This window comes from Corapipo altera, unplaced genomic scaffold, assembly GCF_003945725.1.
Source record: "Corapipo altera isolate COAL_440 unplaced genomic scaffold, ASM394572v1 51, whole genome shotgun sequence".
In the NCBI taxonomy this organism is placed as follows: Eukaryota; Metazoa; Chordata; class Aves; order Passeriformes; family Pipridae; genus Corapipo; species Corapipo altera.
In genome coordinates this window covers 1,575,708-1,596,032 of record NW_020884892.1, presented here as the reverse complement: position 1 = coordinate 1,596,032, position 20,325 = coordinate 1,575,708, and the positions used below count along the sequence as shown (strand labels likewise).

Here is a 20,325-nt window from a genome sequence, read left to right as displayed (position 1 = left end):
AGCTTTTATACGCATCTTTCAAAATTTCTTGGCAACTCCTGTCACGTCATTACTACACCACATTTGAGCAGGACAGTAAAAGGTTCTTATCCAAACATGAGGTTTTTTTCATAGTATTCTTTTTCTCATTCCTTTACTTTCTACCACATTCTGGCTAAGGTAATTGCCTGCTGCCTTTTCCATGATTACCAGGGAGCTTCTCATTCTTGTCTTTAGCAGCCATAATCAAAGAGTACTGTTTCCTAATATTAATCCTATTTTTTTGGCTAGTAAAAGGCATACTACCTGACTGCTTTATTACCAGCCCATGCAGAACTCAGTTCTAGACCTCTCCTCTGCATACTTTGTGGCAAATCTTTTTCCATTCACTTGGAGATGATCTCTTCATACAGACAATATTAGCCTCAGGACATTCTTACATCCCTGCCAGTGATGTCCCTGGCATCAGTGAATGCATTGCTGAAGGCAGAGGGAGGGATGCACAAAGGATGATAAATCTAGTACCACAGGAAAGATAAACTCCATTCTCCTGTTTTCTCAGTTTTCTTTTTTCATCTGTACTTCCAACACATCAAGTCCTGGTTGTCTTATATTCCACCAGGACTTTTTCAGACATAAGCCAAGCAAAGGTCATTCGCCCACATCAGAAATTGCTTTTTTCTTCTGTCTCCCCAACTCTCACACTGAGTCTATGTCAAAGGCACTCAATTCTGAAATTTCATTTGCTTTTATGACTTTTACAGGCTCTGTGTACCAAAGACCACTTGGAATCAACTCAATGACTGTCGGAAACCACAAAGTCCTGTCATAGTATTGCTCTGTCTGATGCACCTAAGTAGTACTTTCATTGCCTCTTCAAGTCCTGAAGAGGCACTCACAATATCCCAAAATTGTGGCAGTGCTTTGTCGGAACCTATCACTTCCCTTCTTCAAAAATCTTCACTGCCCAGAGTCTCACTTTTTTTTGAAAAAAAAAAAAAACCACCAGAAATATTTAAGAACATCTTTCAGTAAGATCCCCACACCCCTCACTTCCACCTTCTCTTCTCATGCAATAATGCCTACAAAGTATGAGAAAGCTAACAAAACAATAATTCTTACTGAAGTGCCAGGCAATCCTGGAGGTCCTGGTTCACCCTGCAGGATAACACAAAAGAAATGAAAAAACATAACACAGACCACAACAATACACATCACAATACATAACATAATGCAAAACGAAAACAAACCTCTGAACATATTTTCCAGCTGCTGTTGTACATTCTTATTTTCAATACCAATCTGTTCTGCTCTGCAGAGGAATAAGTCCAAGAACTAGTTGGAGTCTGTGTTACCGTGATGTTTACATTAATTTAATGACATTTAGTGACTTAAAATGAATGATGCACTAGATGCACCATCGCAGTAGATTTGTGCTTCAAAAATCTTGTATTTGATGTCCACATATCACACAAATAAACCTGCTTGATGCTTAGACCCCCAACAGACCCGCAAGAGGATGGATATTTGGTGGGTCAAAAAAGTTTTTATTTGTTAATGACCAAAATAACTTTTCAAAAAAAGTAAGAACTTTCCCCAAGTCATTTTATAGAGCAAATCATACTATATACTCTATAGGACACTCAGATGCTACACCCTTTTCCCGTGATTTGTTGTCATATAGGCTATCAATTTGTTCCAGTCCATTTTTCTCCAGCAATGTCCACCATGTATTATGCTTTAAGACTATGAATCCAGAAGGTATATCCTTTACTTTAGGTATAGACTGGTGCTAAATTGATCACATAGCTTCCTTCCACACTCTGTTCATTACTCACATAGGTCTCTGAATGACCCAGCATATTTTTTGTATTCTTTTCTCTTAAGACAAGCTCAATTAGTATTTGTCATCTACTCATAGAGTCATAGAATGGTTTGGGTTGGAAGGGACCTTAAAGATAGAATTACTGAATCATTAAGGTTGGAAAAGACCTCCAAGGGCGTTGAGCTCAACCTTTGACTGAACACCACTGTGTCAACTGAATCACAATCACTAAGTGTAACATCCAGTCATTTCTGAACACCTCCAGGAATGCTGACTTCATCACCTGCCTGAGCAGCCCATTCCAATTCTTATTCACCCTTTCAGTGAATAAATTTTTCCTGACGTCCAATTTGAACCTCTCCTGGTGTAGGTTGAGGTCATTTCTTCTTGTCCTGTTGCTACTTGCCTGGGAGAAGAGGCTGAACCCCACCTGCCTACAACCTCTTACCAGGTGGTTGCAGACAGTGATAAGGTCCCTCCTGACCCTCCTTTTCTCCAGACTAAACAACCCCTGCTTCTTCAGCTGCTCCTTGTATGACATACTCTCTAGACCCTTTCCCAGCTCTGTTGGCCTTCTCTGGACATGCTCCAGCACCTCAATGTCATTCTTGTCATGAGAGGCCCAGAACTGAACAAGGATTTGAGGTGTGACCTCACCAGTGCCCAGCCCAGAGGGACAATCCCTGTCCTGGTCCTGCTGGCCACACTATGGCTACAGCCCAGGATGCTCTTTCCCCTCTTGTGAACCTGAGCACACTCTGGCTCATGGTCAGCCGCTGTCGACCAGGACTCCCAGGTCCTTTCCCACCAGGCAGCTTTCCAGCCACTCTACACCCATCCCGTGGTACTGCAGGGGTTGTTGTGACCCAAGTGTAGGACCTATCACTTTGCCTTATTGAATCTCAATCCAGCCTGTCCAGAATATCCAGTTCCAACCATCTTGCCTTGGACAGGTATGCCACCCAGGGCCCCATCCAAACTGGTCTGTTCTGAAGAAGTACTGAAGACACACAAAGCAGCTGCTCTGAATGTATCGGACCAAGGAGTAAAACGTCTTCTGAAAGCACCAGATGTGGCTGCTTCAGATACATGGATGAAGTGTTATGAACTCAAGACTGATCACTACTGCAGAGAGAGAACAGAGAGTATTGTTTTCAATCTCTGCATTCTTGGATAAGCTCACTGCCTTATCTGGAGGAGAAAGAGAGAAAGAAATCCAGAACTGACCATGCCTTTCCACTCATGACAAAGACCTGTGTCGGAAATATCAAAACTACAACATCATCTCTAACAGAGAGGGAAATATAAGGTTGCCCTGAAAACTTTAACAACTGTAAAAATAACAAGGTCAAAATTGCTGCTGAGGGCAGTGAATAATTATTTTGCAGGTAAGAGGCTCAGAGTCATTTTATTGACACTTTTCGAGTCAATTCTACATCTCCTGGGTCAGAAAATCAGCTTCTACACAAACATATTGACATTTCTTAGGTGAGGAAGATTTTCTGACTCAAACTGCATTCTATTTCCTTCTACTCCCATTATGGGGACTTAACAAACAGCAGTGGAGCTATAACCAGGCACACTTTAATACCCGCTTTTACCCATTTCAGAAGCAATACCAGGAAAGTTAAACATTTAAATGGATATAAACTTCAGTAATACACAATGAGATAAATAGTAGACCAACAGCTCTGATATTTTCAGCATTGGGGGGCCAAGGAAGAATTAACAAATGTGTTTCCAAACCCCTCCTGTGCATCTCATCCCACCTTACCTTTTCTCCTTTGGTCCCACTAGCACCTGGAGGGCCGGGGTTGCCAGCAGGGCCCTATAAACAGGTAAAATGGAGAGAAAACTGTTTGTTTTTAAAGTACAGGAAAAACATAAGGCTGCAGATATTGGCAGCACAAAGGGTGATGTCTCATTGCGCTGGGAGAGGAGCTAATAGAACACACGAGGCTGCTTTGGCTCTGCTGCATAGAGAGGAAAGAGAACAATGATGGAGATGCCACAGCATCCCAACCAACCAATTTCAGCTGGTTCAAAAGAATTGTAGTTCAGTGGGTATATCAGTGTCAAACACAAAATTCAGTATCAAATTCAGGCGTGAAGATCTGCCCACTCCTAGGTGTCTAGACATGAAAAGGGAAAAAAAGCTTCCGGAAACCCAACTTCTGTAACAGGACTTCACTTGGAGAAATTGTTCCTTTGGAACAATAGACAATCAAGATCTATCTTCATGTCCTTGTGCAATTTCCCACTTCATCTACATTTGCTGCAAGTAGAAACCAGTTCTGTAAGCAGTGTAATGGGCACAGTAAACACAACTCTCTGAGACTCCAGTGCTGCCTGTAGCACCAGAAAACACTTCCATCTTATGAGGATAGTGATAAACACTAACTAGACACACACTTCCCCATACAGGGTGAACTGTGACTGAGAAACAGAGCAGGATGCAGATGCAGCAGCCTGGAGGCTTCAGGCTCGAGAGTGGCAATGATTAGCTGCGTGGTTTTTGGAAATCACTTCTAGCCTCTGTTTCTTGATTTGTCCTTTGCTATTTAGACCAGAAGATCCTTGAGAGGAAAGGATGCCTCTCATTAGGTATCATATCCTGAGTAATGAAAACAGTCTTGTGGGATCTACAGATAGCGGTTTTAGACAAAGCATTATGTGTCTGATCAGCAGAAATGTACTACTCTTTTAGACAATTTTCTGGTTTGTTATTGTCTTAAAAATGTAAATAGTTCCAAGCCTTTTTGATTGAAAACAAACCAAAATCCAGTTTACTTCCTTTCATGCTGTGGGAAGGGAAAAAATAGTTCATAAAAATCAGGCTTAAACAACTGAATTTTTATGTGTGATTTCTTATGTGTTTAACAAAAATTAAGACAAACATTTAACCTATCAATTTGAAAGGACTGGCATTTCCTTTAAATGTATTTTGCATTATAGTTTAATCCTAAAACCAACTAAAAAAAAAACGAAACAACTGTACTCACAAAAGCCCTTAGAGTAGGGATGTGGGGGGGTCCTGCCATGATTCAGCAGTTGCCCAGGATAAGTCTCAGTTTTAAGAGTCAACTTTCACTCTTTTCAAAGAAATGCTTCCAGTCATTATTTGCAACGTACCTGTCTCCCCTCCACACCCGGCTTCCCAGGGAAACCATCCAGGCCTCTCTCTCCCTGGAAAAAGAAGACAAAAAACCACTATATCTCAAATCCATGGTGTTTAGGTCACTACTCTGCAGGTGATGTCCATGGTATTTGCTCCAACAGTAAAGGATAAGGAGAGACATTCCAGACAGCCCAATAGAGAAAATGTCTAAAGTTCCCACATCTTGTACCACGAAAAGTTGCTGTGACCAAAAGTAGTTGTGTAGTAGTTTTCTATGTTGGTATCCTTCCTCTACCTACTGGGGTGGGTTCACAAAAACTGGGTAGCATACACCAGGAGAACCATCAGCCTGGAATAGCTCTTACGAAAATAATGAATCCACAATCCAGCAATAGCTCAGTTTTCCCTGGTAAAGAAAAAGCATTTTAGTTTTCAACTATCCTTTCTATAACTTGGGGGAAAAATTAATCTGTTCCTTTATGTCTTCAGAACTGGACAGCACACAAAGTCCACAGGCAATCAATTTCACTATTTTATTTTTATTACCTGAAGATTTGGGTTTTTTTCGCCTGCACCTAAACCTAACTTTTTCTCACTGCAGTTCCAGATTAGTGTTTCTTTTCCTAACCCCCTTCAGAGAACAGACTGTTTCCTTCATCTTTACAATGACATTTTATGTATTTGAAGACCTACAAAACTCTCCTTTCAAACTTCTCTAGACTTAACAACCACAATACTTCTAACTTTTCTTCATGTGCATGTTTTTCAGACTTCTGACCATTTTTGTTTCTCCCCTTTGTACAGTTTCCAATTTTTGCATGTTTTCACTCTAAGTGTATGAACCTGGACACAGCTGAGGCTTTGAGCAGAAATATTATTTCATGTTTCATAAACTATTCTTCTGTTTAAATGTCAGGACAACATCTACTTTGCCCCAAAGCCCCTTTCACAGGACAGCTTCTTGATCACTTGTTCCCAATCTTTAGCACTGTGAAATTTGTTGTCCTACACCTATGAATCATCCTTAGTTTTCCCTTCTCAATCTCATCTTCTGCTTTGGGAGATTATGTTTTCAAGATAATTTTGAATTCTGACCCTGACCTCCACTGTACTTCCACATTCAAGCTTAAGATATTCCATTTTTTATAATCCAGGTTCTCGATAGAGAAAAAGACTTGATCAAAAACATACTTGTGCTGAACTTCAGTCTTACAGATTGTGGTCCTTGACCATTTCAGCTTCTTTAGTTAAAAACTCTTTGAAACAGGGACTTTCTTTTTCTCTGAAAATTCCTTAAACCTCTCTAAAATGGAACACAGATTTTACTCGGATCTTGTACACACAGCTATATACTATCAAACGCACACACAGTGCCAATGCAAACATGAATGTGCATGTAAAAACAAATTCTACAAGTACAAGCACAAGCAGTGACGATAAACTGCTAGTTTTATTCTACTTTTTTAATGGTTTAGATATTTTAATCTCTGTTAGAACTGTTATTACCTACAAACCCACACTTAACACCAATGGATTTAATTAGCTCCTTTTGTAAACTACATTGATTTAGCAAGTCAGAAATGGATTTGCAAATCACTTTGTTTATTTTTCCTCCTTAGAAAGTCAATCAGTCTTCTAACATAAATATTATTTTAAATTATGTATTCAAGGAATGAAATTAGAGAGACCCATATCCTACAGAAAACCAATGTCACACACCCAGATACACTTGATTTTAGGGTGATAGTTTCCGCATTAATGGTTTCTTTTGCACTGACTGAACTATGAGTATCCTGATTTCAAGACTTTCAGTAAGCAACATCCTGGTAGATTGCTGACAAAATGTGCAGTGTATTCCCAGGAGAATTTTTAACATCAATATACTGCAGCAATGAGTACTTCACACATACTGGTTTAGCTGCCAAAAGAGAAAAGTGTCGATGTTCTTACTGCTAGTAATGGGGGCTGGGAAAGGCAAATGTATTATTTATACAAATGCATAAAATAAAGCTCTTTGAAAACACTCCAAATGATTGTGTTTTCTGTTGTTTCTACAGAAAAATCTGTCATTATAAATATTTTTTATCATTTTTTCCACTCTTTAAAGACAGCTACTTAGTGAAAGGTATTTTTTTCCAACAGAAAGAACAAACACATTAAAGTTTTATTCTCAAATTTTCATTTTAAGGCTCCATTTCTTTCTCCTGTGCTCTACTGCTTTTCCTGCTTTTAAGCACTGGAAGAAAATGATGAAGAGTCACAGGGAACTGGGGAAAATCCTAATTTCACCAAAACTTCAGTGCTACTCTCTGACCTCTACCAGTTAGAAAAGGTAATGACTTGTTGAAAAATGATTCCCCACCAGTCTGGAAAAGGGTGAAGGAGAAAAAAACCCACTGCAGAGGGATATGGCAGCAGTAGACCAACCCTGCTGCCTCCTTACACAAGCTCTTCTCAATAAAACAGACAAGAATCTACAGGATGGACATACGCTTTTGCAGCAAAAGCAATGCCCTATGTCACACTGGGACTGCTGCACATGCCTAAATTAACATACCAAGTATCCCTGACATACCAGGCTTATGTTGGTGGAGAAATGCATTGTGCTTGTCTCCTGCAGAGTCTATGCTGGAGTCTACAACGAGCCAACTGGGTTCAAAAAACATGGGAGATCCCTACTGTGGTGCAGTGGTTTTCCTAAAGTTCAAGTGTAACCAGTACTATTGGATTTGGGAACCTCAATGTAAAACCTCAATATTTACATCTGAGGTCCCAATATATATGGATAAAGCAGCAAGATGTATTATGGGATATATATGTTTTTTTGATGCTCAGGGTGCAGACGTGATAGAACAATACTCAGTCCACAGACTGGTGCTTTCATCTGATATTATAAACTCTTTTCTCCTCAGGCACAAAGAAACACAGGTTGTGTAGGTGTCAGTATTCAAGTTACAAACTGAAGAACAGACAAGGAAATATTTGGTCAGTTGAATTTACGCCCACTTCTTTTCACAGTAGTACTAACTGGTAGAAGTTAAAGTAATGGCAGTGGGTGCTCTGAGACCACCACTAAAACGTGGAAAAAAAATCAAAGTACAATTGTTGTAGCAGAGATTTGGCTGCTTCAGGAAAAAAAAAAAAATTAAAAAAAATCAACCCAAAAACCAGACCTTAATTGTGGATATCCTTCTAATGAAATAAAACCTAATTCATTTCTTCCCAATTTTAATCTTCCTCTAGCTTAGTCAGCTTAGTCAGCTGCTTGCCCACACATAGCTCCAGCTTCCTCTCCCGTCAAGGTGATGTCAGAAAGATGGATTTTCTTCCGGGAGCCAAATATTCCAGCAGATTAGACAATCTTGCCTCTGGAAAAGCAGCAGAGGCACTGGGTGGACTCAGCACACTGAACCGGTTCTGCAAAGGGCTGAGGGAAAAGCATGAGGACGATAAAGTATGATCCAGCCTTTTACTCTGGCTGCATCAACAAGGATAGGTAATACAAAATATAATTGTGGCTATTTTATCATAAACAGCAGAAAGGACACTGGTAAAGAGAAACACAATATCTCACACTAGGGGTCTATTGATAATTTTTACTGGGAGGCAAAAGTTTGGTGTAAATTGCCAGGTTTCCTCTCCAGAAAATGGAAATGAGAGGGAAATGGGAATAAGACTGTGCTAGCAAGCCAATGACTCCCTCTTTACAGAGGTATCAGTAAAGAGAGTTTGAACACAGGCAAAGCTGCCAGACCATCATTGAGATATCTCAGACCAGCTTGAGTCATAAGCAAGACAAGGCACTTCTGGGGAGCCTTGAGCACTGTCAGGCAGGTCCACAGCAGAAGTAGGTGCATATCTGATGTGTCTGATCACAGAGATCAAACTGCTATAATTAAGACTTTACACCTGCCCATCTCTCTTTTTAAAGGCTTATTCCAGGTGTAATAGGCACGTGGTCTCTTCCTTTAGCCATAAACATAGTTGAATTACAGAGTGTCCTGTACTGTGTAAAACAGCTATTCCAAGTCAGGAAAGAGTATAGAACTGGGAAGCAGTTCCATTTGGATGAAACCTTTAACATAGAAACTACCTAGTACTTAATGCTCCTGATTTAATAGTGATGGGAGAAGACAGAAACATAGGAAGTTGGATAATCTGAGTAACTGGAGCAAGATGAATACAGATATTGTCAGCAGCAGTCAGTGGTCATTCACAACCCTCAGGAGGTGCACACAATGTAGTCACCCCTCTAGATCTCCCCACTGGCATGCCTTCACTCCAGTCCTCTCTCTCCTCCATCCCTGGCTACATACAGACAAGAAGTCCCTAAATGTGTGCTTAGTAGACAGCAGAGATCCGTAAAGCTTTCCTGAATACCCAGAGCACATGGGAGAGCGCAGGGAAGTGCAGCATAGTGAGGAAACTCCATCATCTATCTACGTCCAGAGCTGCTGGTCTTGCAGCCCACCTCACCTAATGGTCAGAGGAAAAGAACAGCCTGACTTTTCCTGGCATGCAGCAGGAATACCTTGTCTCCTCGTGTTCCCTTTTCTCCTCTTTCTCCTTGTAGACCCTAAAAATAAAAAGAAACAGAGATTAAAAAGTTCAATCCAAGTAGAGGCATAGTTACCTCCTCTAATTAGTCACCAAGTCACTGTGCACATCTGCACAATCTATTCAACTGAACCTCAAGGACCTTTTCAGTTGCCAGCCCTCAAAGTTGGCCACAGGCATGGTCCAAGCAGACTCACAGAGCAGGGACTATTTGTGGGCCCAAGAACATCTGTAACATTATATTGCCTGCAGACATGCAACCCTCCTGCCAACAGCAGCGTGGAGGGACAGGGAACACACCACAGTTGCAGATGGTCTGGAAAACAACCAATGCTCTGCATTTTTCATGTTCCTTGTAAACAATGAGGACTCTGGTAGAGGACGATACTGATGGGAAAACCTATCACATAAAAAAGTAAGAATTCCCATTCCTAGTGGGTCTGGATGCAGTAGCTAGGCAGGCAGACAGCAGGTAACTCTGAGAACTGGCAAGTGTTAAATGTATTCTGACCCGGAGGCCCAGCACATTTTTGTGCTGTGAATCTAATGTCAGTGTTCCTCTGGACTGCATAATTCACCTCCTCCCAGCTACACCAGAAACATTGCTGGAGTTCAGCTTGATGTGGCACTAACACAGGCTATCAATTCAATGGGGAAGAACCATATTTCACCTTCCCTTGGCACAGTAAGCACCTTGTATTTTACCTTTATTGTGGAAACTGAGCAACCAGCTAATAGCTATAGAGAGACAGATATGCTTCAGTCAATAGTGACTTGTTTGAAACTGCCAAAGCTTAAAATGCTGCTTACTATTACAGCATATTTGTATTTAAACTTCAGTTTACTTTACACTGCAGTGGAGGCTTACCTCCCAGCTAATGAGAGCTGCATATCTGGGTATATTTGGAGGACTTAAGAGGGTTTACATAATCAACCAAATGAGCAGGGATATTTTCAACTAAATCATGTTGCTCAGCACCCAGTCCAAGCTGGCCTTGAATATCTTCATGGATGGGCCATCTACCACTTCTCTGGGCAACCTGTTCCAGAGTCTCACCACCCTCATTGTAAAAACTTTCTCCTTTTTTTTTTTCTAATCTAAATCTTCCCCCTTTTAGTTTAAAACCATTATCCCTTTTCCTACCACAACAGGTCCTGCTAAAGAGTTTGTCCCCACCTTTCTTATAGGCCTTCTTTAAATATTGAAAGGTCACAATAAGGCCTCCTCAGAGCCTTCTCTTCTCCAGACTGAACGACCTCAACTCTCTCAGCCTTTCCTCATAGGAGAGGTGCTCCAGCCTTCTGACCATTTCCATGACCCTCCTCTGGACCTACTCTAAGAGGTCCGTGAATTTTTCTTGTGCTGAGGACCCCAGGGACAGAGATGCTTACTGGATAGAATCTAATTTATTTTGGTCTGGCTCTCTGTTCACTGGAGGCAGGTTTGTCCACTGAGCCCAAAGACTGTTCCCTGGGAATTTTGAAAATATGATTGGAAACTTGTTGAGAGGTGGTAATTTTTCTTAGTGTTCTATGAAGTTTTCAAGCACCATATAAATGGTTCATCATCACAGACCAAAGTAATTACATTATGGTGAGAGAATCACAAAATCACCAGGTGTTATCTCAATAATAAAGTCAATTCTGCTGACATCTCTCTACTGACTACAGGTCTGTTCTCTTTTAAAAAAGTCTGAAGAAACTCAGTGAAGTCAAGAAAGTGTCACCATTTGGACATAGTGCTAGTAAGGGGCCAGACATACCATATCCTGCTTAATAATAACAATGTAAAAAATATATCTGGGCAGAATCACTGAAAAAGTAAAGAAAGTTTCAGGACCATTAAAAATTTAAAAAGAGCCATGACTTACCGGTGCACCTACATAGCCTTTAATTCCAGGAGGACCCTGTTTTCCCTCAGATCCCTGGCAAGGAATTGAGATACAGTAAACCATCAGAAACTCTTTCACATAAGAGAACAAGAATAAAACTAGTTATTCAGAAATATAAGTTGTTCTTTCAGGCTGTTGAGGCTTCTTGATTCTCTCAGTGTTGATACAGGAGCATCATCTGACTTTCCAAATACCTACCCAAAGTGACACCCCAATATTTTCCTCTGTCTCTGGCACATAGACATTAGCAAGTTTTATCCTTCTACTTTCAGTTTTGCCCTACAAAGGCAAACCGTCACATGCAAATTCCTTCTACAGGTTATTTCAGAAGGTTTGGCAATGTCAGTTGTGTGTAACAACTCTTTTGTCTCCTGAACAGTGTTGGTGGAACAAAACACGGGTATACATTGCTGCAAAAGCTTCAGTTAAGGCCATAACTCAGAATAAATGAACTACAGACTTCAAAATGTTATATGTTTTGAGGAGTAAATGAAAAGAAACAGATCAAACCTACATTCTCCACTGTATATTTTTTGCCTAACTGAGAGAAATGCAAGAGGATCAGCACTCCTTCAGCTCGTTGTACAGTGACTCTCCCTGGAGAGTGTACACTGAAATGGAGAGAACTCACATTTATGTGTCTTACAGTATCGGAAAATGATCTGGATCCTCAGCTCCAAGGCTCAGCCCTTGGAGTCTGACCTAGAGAACTGATTTGGCATCTTATATGACCTGTTTGACTGATCATTTTCTTACTTATATCACTTCCCCTTTCCTACCACTACTGTCTAACTCCTATATTGTGTGGCTGTAATGGGCATAAGGCTTCAAAAGAGAGATTTTATTTTTAAATAATTTTAAAATAATTTCTACATTTCACATTAATAGATGTTTCATATTAAAAAAATAAAATTAAACTCAAGGTGTGTTTGCAATTAATTAGTAGAATTGAGACTTTTTTTTTTCCCCCAATGTAAATGCCCAGATTAACAACAGTGGAATACAAGCACAAGCAAAGGTGGCTTGGGAATCTCTACAACATCAGGCACATGAGAACCTCTGCCAGGTCAGGAAGTATTGTAGGTTCTCTGATAGCAGAGGGAGAGCAACAGGAATGCACCTAAACATCTCCCTCCAGCCTGCAGAAAAATACACTACCAAAGTCTAGGCAAAACCCCAAGAGAAACAGAGACCTGTTCCAAGTTGTCCAAATTGTTAAAGTCCGACTAAGTACCGCTACATAAAACATGGTTATAATACTCATCAGAAGTTATAGATAAACTGGGTTTGTCTGATTGAGAAGATGTGCTGCACCCACTCAAGGCCTGTGCTGAGATCATGTCTGGTAAATCAGAGAAGCGTGAGACCTTCAACAGCTGAAGTAAGTAAGAAGGAAATTTGTCAAAATGAAACTCTTACCTACTACTTTATATTTCAAAGGCTTGATTCTTTTTCCCCTCTCTGCCTCTGCTTTTTCTATCAAGGACAGATAACTGTCAGTTCAGATAGGAATGCTATAGCTGTGTCCATGCCATAGCAATGACAACCACGAAAAACCTCTTTATCCTTTTATTAAAAAGATACAGAAGAAAGAAAAGCAGGAAAAGATTGAATATTTGCTGAAAGATACTACAGGCTAAAGGGCCTGATCTCAAAAATCCAAGCTTTGTTTCACTGCTATAACATCATACCTGAGGGACCTGAACTGTTACCTTTTTTCTCTCGACCCATTTACTGCATATAAATTAACCTGCCACGTATTTACCTGGGAGTTTTCCAAGCAATGAGTATTTCTTGCCATCTCAGACCACCATGACATCTTCTATAACCAGAAGCTGCAACACTTCAGCACAAAGCTGACTTTGAGAGCACTTCTTTGCATCCACCAGCTTGTAGCCAGCAAGATCATACTTGATGATCAATGAAGTTTACCCTCCAAGTTTGATGAACAAGAAAAAAAAAAAGAAACCACACCAAAAACCAAAGTTTTATGCCGAAGACACCACGCTAGGAACAATCTTCCCTGGAGACATCACTGAGCAGCAAAAGCAGTAAAAGCAGACATGACATACCAAGGCCATTTAATTCCTCTGACTTATACGTGTGCCCTAATGGGCTCAGATCCATTTTAGTACCTCTGTGGACTGAAATCCTATTACCAGAAGTCTGCAGGACCCTTACCTGTGCTACTGGAAGCTCCACACAATTAATGAGGTCTGTAAAAACTGCAAGACAACTTCTTAAAAGAAAGTGCTGGCAATTCCCACTGAAGCAAAAGACTCCTTAGCCAAGGACATAAGCAAGGCTCTGAATTTCCCGTGGTGCAGGTATTGTTGCTGAGCTCACACTGCACTGGCCTGGCTCAATGTAAATGAAGACGGATTGAGCTGGGAAGGACCACAACCCAACCAACCAGAGAAATTGCTCCATGGAGCCTGGGGTAGAGCCCAGAGCTGCTGTATTGACACTGATGATAAAAATAAGTGATCTGGCAAAAAAACCAATCATTACATCACTAATGATAGACGTGACCTCTCTGATTGCAAACTCCACCCATCCTTATACACCTTGTTCCACACCAATGAGATGCTCAGACTTTACACCAAGGAGTAAAGGAGTGTGGATTCCTATTTTAGATTTTAAAGCCCTGTCAGCAAAGTCATGGTTGTTTCTTAAAATAACTCAGGCCAGAATCCAACTGAAGGACATTGCATACAGCCACTGCATCCATTGAGGTAAATTAAAGTCACCATGAAAGCACAGTCATTTTATATTTAGCCACTGTGAGAGGCTGGGGTTAGCCAAGCTCACCTCTTCCCTAGGAGCACTTGGCACTGGCCAGTCAGATGTCTTTAGGTCCAGCCCCACCAGCACCTGTCCTGCCCAACCCACAGATCTGAATTTCTTCTATTCAGCATTACCTCTTTGCTCAGGTGAACTACATGTGCCTGATGATCCTGCTGGAAAATGTGGAGCAGGATCAAGTCCACCCTGAGGCAGATGTAGATGCCTCAGTTTAGCTTGGTTTGCAAAAGCTTTGCAAAGCAGGTGTGAGGAACTTCATACCACAAAGAGCATCATGTAGTCTGCTGGTTTGTAATACCACTACATGAAACATGCAGTACAATGTGTGTGTTTGTTTATGTGATAGGAGAGATACAACTGAAAGGCATTTGTGAGTGATGAATTCAGGTCATTTCAATCCAGTCCCAGATCCCACTGAAAGACAAAATACTGTGTGCCTCCACTCAGCTCAGCTTTGCAGCTGTCATTTATCCCCTGCTGAAGCCAATATGGTTCCAGGAGAGAACTGCGCGATGGCTGCCAAGTATTCCTGCTAATCCACAAATACACCATTAGTTCCAATACCTTCCTGAAGGGACTTCAGGAAGGGATGAGCATTTCCCTCTATGCAAAGACAGAGACATTTTGGAGAAAGGGACTCTCCATAGCTGAGGAACCCAGAGGACCTATGTACAAACTGCTTCATCAAGTCCTCTCAGACAGAGCTGAGTGACAACCAAAACTGCATCCAGAAAAGTGTTCAGGAACTTAACTCCTATTTGAGGACAAAGGCAACAGTGGGAGGTTTAGGTGACTAGATATGGCTCTTCCAGGAAGATGTGATACTCTTTCAGGTAATCAAACTGTTGTCCTTGCAGCACCTTTCACAGAATGAGCTGAACTTGCTGTGTGTGATACCCTTAAAAACATACTTGTCACAGTGCACTGTCTATTTTTTGTGTTATAACATCAAGATTGAAACCACCTGAGATGTATCTACCCCCTCAGTAACCAGGGAACAAGGTAAAGAAAGATCAGATTTTGAAAAGAGGTTAAAAAATTGCTCACGAGAAGAGCTTCAAAATTAAGGCACATTTCTGATGCTCAGAAGTCTCACCAGATCTCTATTCGAAAACACCTTGCTTGAAGCAAACCCAGTGACATGAGAATTGGCTCAAGTTCTGTATCACTTAGCCACTGTTCACTGGTGCAAAACTGAATCTCCCAAAATGTGCAGAAACATCCAGGATAGGATCTCTACATGATTTTTTTTTTTTAGTTGTAAAGTAGGGATAATAATTCTCATCTGCATCTTTGTGAGAGTTGGGAAGGCTACCAAAGATATGAAACAAGGCTTATGTGCCTCAAAACAAGTTCTTTTCACCTTCTCCAGCTATGTTGTTTATTAAACAAAAGGTAAGTCTGTTTTACATATTTTGCTTAGTTGCCAATACCGAAGCAGACCCCTGGTGAAAATGACCATTTTGAGTTTCTTCATTCACCGGTGACAATATCAAAAGTCAAACAAGAAGGAGTTCTAAAAAAGTCAGTGAAAAAAACATACCTGCCCATGTAAAGAAGAAATGGAAAGCTTACCTTTGGACCTGCTGGCCCAGGCAGTCCAAATGCTCCTGGCCTTCCTGGTTCACCCTGCAAGTAACAGTAATATCACTGGTAAACACTAATATTTCATATATAAAGGCCAGGATGGCTCAAAACAGTCATTACATGGAGTTAGAAACAGGAGCCCTATCCAATATCTACAGTCCTGAGTACCATTCTCCATAGATCTGAAACTTTATGGTGTACTTTCTTCACAAAAATAGAAGTAGAAAGAGACAAATCCAAAAACTGAAGCATCTCTTCATCTGCTCTCTAAATACAACCAAGTAGTAAGAAATTAGTTCTCTAAGTTGTGAACAGCTTGCACTGACTACAGTCTACAAACATGGATTTCTTGGAGACAACATAATGCATTTGTTCTTGAATAGTGACCTTGTAGTGTATAAACACATCCCATAAGCAATTCTGCAAGTGCAAGTATGTCACTGTCCAATCCCAGACCATGATGAAGTTGTATCAGTTCTGGAAGCAATATTGGAAAATTATCATTTTTTCCAAAGTAGAGCAAGTGTGGCACTAAAAAGAAATGGGCTGTATGGAACAGAAAAGAGCTTTTCTGCTGTATGGACCTTTGTGTATGCCTGACCAAACAGTCCTTCCCCGAGTTCCTTTTGTTACCACCAAGTGACTGCCAGAAAGGGTCAGTGAATGAGATGATGAAGGTCCATCATAAAGATGAAGATAGTTCTAAGGGATGGTGATCCAGTAGGGGAAAGGACATAAAGCTCTAAAACAAACTTGTCTAAGATACTGGAAAATGTGTTTGTGATTTTATGTTTCAGCTGTAGTCCTCTTAAAGGCAATATTTGGTATGCTGCATCCATCCTTGAGCTAACCCGGCACCCTTTCCCTCCTCTTAGTTTTTAGAGATGAAAAAGAGGAGTCCAGGTCCTTGCTTCTGTGACCAAGACACTAATTTCTCTAAGCCTTGTCTGCAGTGGGAGCACAAGATGGTCCCCTGCACCCCAGTCATCTCCACTAGCTGAGGACTCCTTGCCAGCCATAAACCAAAGGGCCAGGCTCTGCAGCTGCAGCTGTTAACCAACAGGTCCCAAACCACAGGCTGCCTAGACAGCTCCCTTTCCTTCCTTGATAAATGGTAACAGAGCTGCCCCTGGAGCCTCTCAGGATAGTTAATCCATGTGACACCTGCCTTGGCCACAAACGTGAGGGAGAGTGCTGGGGCTATTAACCTCCTGACATTTGCTTCTGCTGCTCCTAAAACGGCCACACAAATCCCCCAGACATGTTCCACTCAATAGGGATTGATTTCCACTGCCTACCTTGCACTGAAAGGTAAGATTACATGAGAGGAACAAAAAAGGCTTACGGCTTCTCCTTTTGCTCCATCCCTCCCAGGGGGGCCAGGTGAGCCCAGGGAGCCCTGTAACAGCAACAGAGTTATCATCAGCACAGCATTAACACCCATTGCAAGTGCAGTGACACGAGCAGTGCATCAAGGCAAGAATAAGGAATAAGGAGAATAATTTCAACAAAAACATTTATTGTTTACGGTTTCTGGAGGAGCTGCTGCTGACAGTAACACACTAGGGACAATTGATGAGTTGCTAATGAGGAAGTAGGTACTCTTGGCCACTTAACTCATTTAAAAATAAATTAATACAAAAGCTCTGGAGCTAATTAGACACATAAGCATTGAGTCATCTTAATATTATCATATCATCTTCCCTCAACCTCTCTCTTCACCATTCTATTGTCTCAAAAAATTGCATTTTTAATTTTTTTTTTTCACTCTTTGCTTGTATGGCATCCGCCCTAAAGTTCAGAAGCCTCTAGGCACATCTATAATATACATAAGTAGTAAGCCTAAAAGCAAAGAGAAAAGAAGCCTTGAAAAACTCAAGCAGTCCTCAGGAATGACTCTGTCCACTGGGAAGTGAGTCTCAGAAATGTGAATGTGCAAAGGTGTAGAAAACAAAAAACAGAAATCCAGGAACCACTTAAGTTTAAAATCTTTCTGTGCACTAGGATGAATGGAACTAAATATACTGAAATTAGGGGCTCCACAACAAATGGGGACTGCAGCAAATGTGGAGAAAAGGCAAATTTGCTGCCTGCGGTTGGTAATTTAAAGAACAAAAAGAGAATGGAAAGACAATAGACAAACAAAAGGTAAGATAACATACACAGTGAGAAACTGGCTCAGTGTTTGCTCTTCTAGGTATCCCAGCAGTTTCTTTTTAAGTGTGTCATAAAAAAAGGCTCAAATGAGAAATGGTCACAGGAACTGCAAGGGTGCCGCTGTCGGCTGTGATTGTACAGAGCTGGTTGTTGTCATGTGTTACTTGGAGGGACATCTTCACTTGCAATCCAGAACATTTGCTGTTTTATTTTTAGTGGAAAAGCTTTAAATTCCTAAAATTCCTCCTGCAAATTATGATTAAGGCATTTCTGACAAATATGTCCAAAGCAAATGCTAGTCACCAGAGCAAGCTCAGTAAAGGATTTATTTTTTTTTAAGATGATGACACAGTAGGCAGCTAAAACCACCACAGTCCAAAAGTTATTTATATTCAATGCAAGAAAAGACACAATAATCTTTGGCCTTCTATACCTCACAATGAAGAAACACTGGTGTTTCTCTGTGTAGAGGTATTAGCACTGTGTTCCTATTCTGCTTCACTCTTATATTTTGGATTTTTACAAAGTTTAGTCAGAGCTGATGCCCTTTGGTTCTCCACAAGTTTTTCAAATGTGTCTAGGCATCATTAATAGATTTAAAGACTTAAGCTGCACTTTGATGAAAAATAATACAAAAGCCTATTCTCCTTTTCTTAGCGCCCTGATAAGACAAAACAAGAGACACAATACAGACACAAAACAAAAGACTTAGGGGAGGGTCAGTTTTCGTTACAATTCCACAGTAGCTTTATAAACTCTTAAGCTTTTCGGAGTGTAATTGACAAAAACTTGGACTTACTTTTTCTCCTTTATCCCCTTTTAGCCCAGGAAAGCCAGGGAGTCCTTCTTCACCCTACAACATCAATGGAAAAAATAGCTCCTATGAAATACCATATCATTTTGTGGTATATTTGTGTATTTTAGACAGCACAGTTGTCATCTCTTGAGAACTGAGTCCGACTTCTCATCCTCACTGTAACAATGTTGTACTCAGTCACCTGTAACTTGCCCATATTTGAACAGGTTCACTTCTGCTTTTCCGTTCCTGTGCATTCCTCCGACTGATCCCTCCCACCCCTCCTTTTTGTTATTACCATCCAGAAACAGTAGTTTTTCAAGAACAAGATTAGAGATTTATCCTGGTTAAATAGAAGTATTTGAAGCATAGTGACATTTCCTGAGGAAAGTTTCCTATTGCCACATTTCGAAGTACAAAAACTTGAAGTTCGGCATGGCCAACTCATTAATATGCCAAATTTCCAAAGGCATGGATTTTTTTTTTTTTTTTTTTTTTAGTTCCTAATGGTGTGGAAATTTTTGAGAAAGTCACATGTAGGATTTTTTTTTCCTTCCATTTATCTACTTCCACTGGGACAAAAGAATAAGAGTTTTTTCCCCATTTGCTTTTGTAAAAATTCGATAGCTCAGAGAAATACTTTTGAAAGAGCATGAAAGTGGTTAAGAAGTTGATGTATATATTTTTAATTTTCCTGTATTAAAAAAAAAAACAAAAACAAAAAACAAGCATAAGTACTACATACATATCAAGATAAATTCAAGCCAAATTCTGCCACATGCAGTATTTTTTGTAACTTTTTTCTCTGTATGACTAGCCCAGCAGACTTAGAAGGACATATTCCTAGGGTAAGGTTCCAGTCAACAATAGACAGTGAAAAAATCCAGGCTTATTTATTTATTTATAGGTGTATTTGAAACTTAAAGGTTAATAAAAGATAGTATCTGAAAAGTATCTGTACTATATATGCAAATGAAAGTAATTGGATACGGTTTTAATCACATTTCTTCCTAACTGAACCTTCATGAAGCACTCTGTCTAATTTGTGGTGCAGTAGTGATAAAAATCAGATCTGCTATATTTGAATGGCTCCCTAATGAGACAGAAAACCTGCCAAATAGAAAATGTGATTTTTTAAGGAAATCATTTGCTCTAACAGTTCAATATAACTTGGAGGAACTGCTGTTCCATGGCAGAGTATGTTGCACAGGTAGGAGAATTATTTGTGTCTTTTCTATGTAAAGCAAAGGAATGTAGTTAATTAGCGTCTTCTTTTGCCTTTTATTTATTTTTTCCTCCATGAAGTAGCAACTCCTTGGCACAGCTGAACAAATTAATCCCAGTATCAGTCAATAAGCTTGAGGCACAGTGCTCACAGAAATATTCATGCTGGGCAGGTGAGTATCCACCGGCTTTTGCAGTTCCCCCCCAAGGAGAAATTGCATGGAAGCAACTTAGACTCTAGAGACAGGATTTATGTCCCCTGGGGAATCACCCCTGAAAAGGCTACAGGGGCTCCTACTGCTGCCCCTTCCACTGATTCCCCATTGAATCATCAAGGTTGTAAAAGATCTCTAAGACCATCGAGTCCAACCATTAACCCAGCAAT

At 40.5% G+C, this 20,325-nt stretch overlaps 1 protein-coding gene across 1 annotated transcript in view; it reads right to left on the bottom strand.

Annotated features, from left to right (window-relative positions):
* Window positions 1-20,325, bottom strand: part of COL22A1 (collagen type XXII alpha 1 chain) — a 221,166-nt gene that overhangs the window by 81,142 nt on the left and 119,699 nt on the right. The window contains exons 13-20 of the mRNA XM_027645748.1: window positions 18,720-18,773; window positions 17,109-17,162; window positions 15,752-15,805; window positions 11,351-11,404; window positions 9,454-9,498; window positions 4,937-4,990; window positions 3,579-3,632; window positions 1,102-1,137 (exon numbers count right to left, since the gene is read on the bottom strand). Coding sequence (XP_027501549.1) covers window positions 1,102-1,137; window positions 3,579-3,632; window positions 4,937-4,990; window positions 9,454-9,498; window positions 11,351-11,404; window positions 15,752-15,805; window positions 17,109-17,162; window positions 18,720-18,773 — 405 coding nt within the window. The remainder of the gene's footprint in view (window positions 1-1,101; window positions 1,138-3,578; window positions 3,633-4,936; window positions 4,991-9,453; window positions 9,499-11,350; window positions 11,405-15,751; window positions 15,806-17,108; window positions 17,163-18,719; window positions 18,774-20,325) is intronic.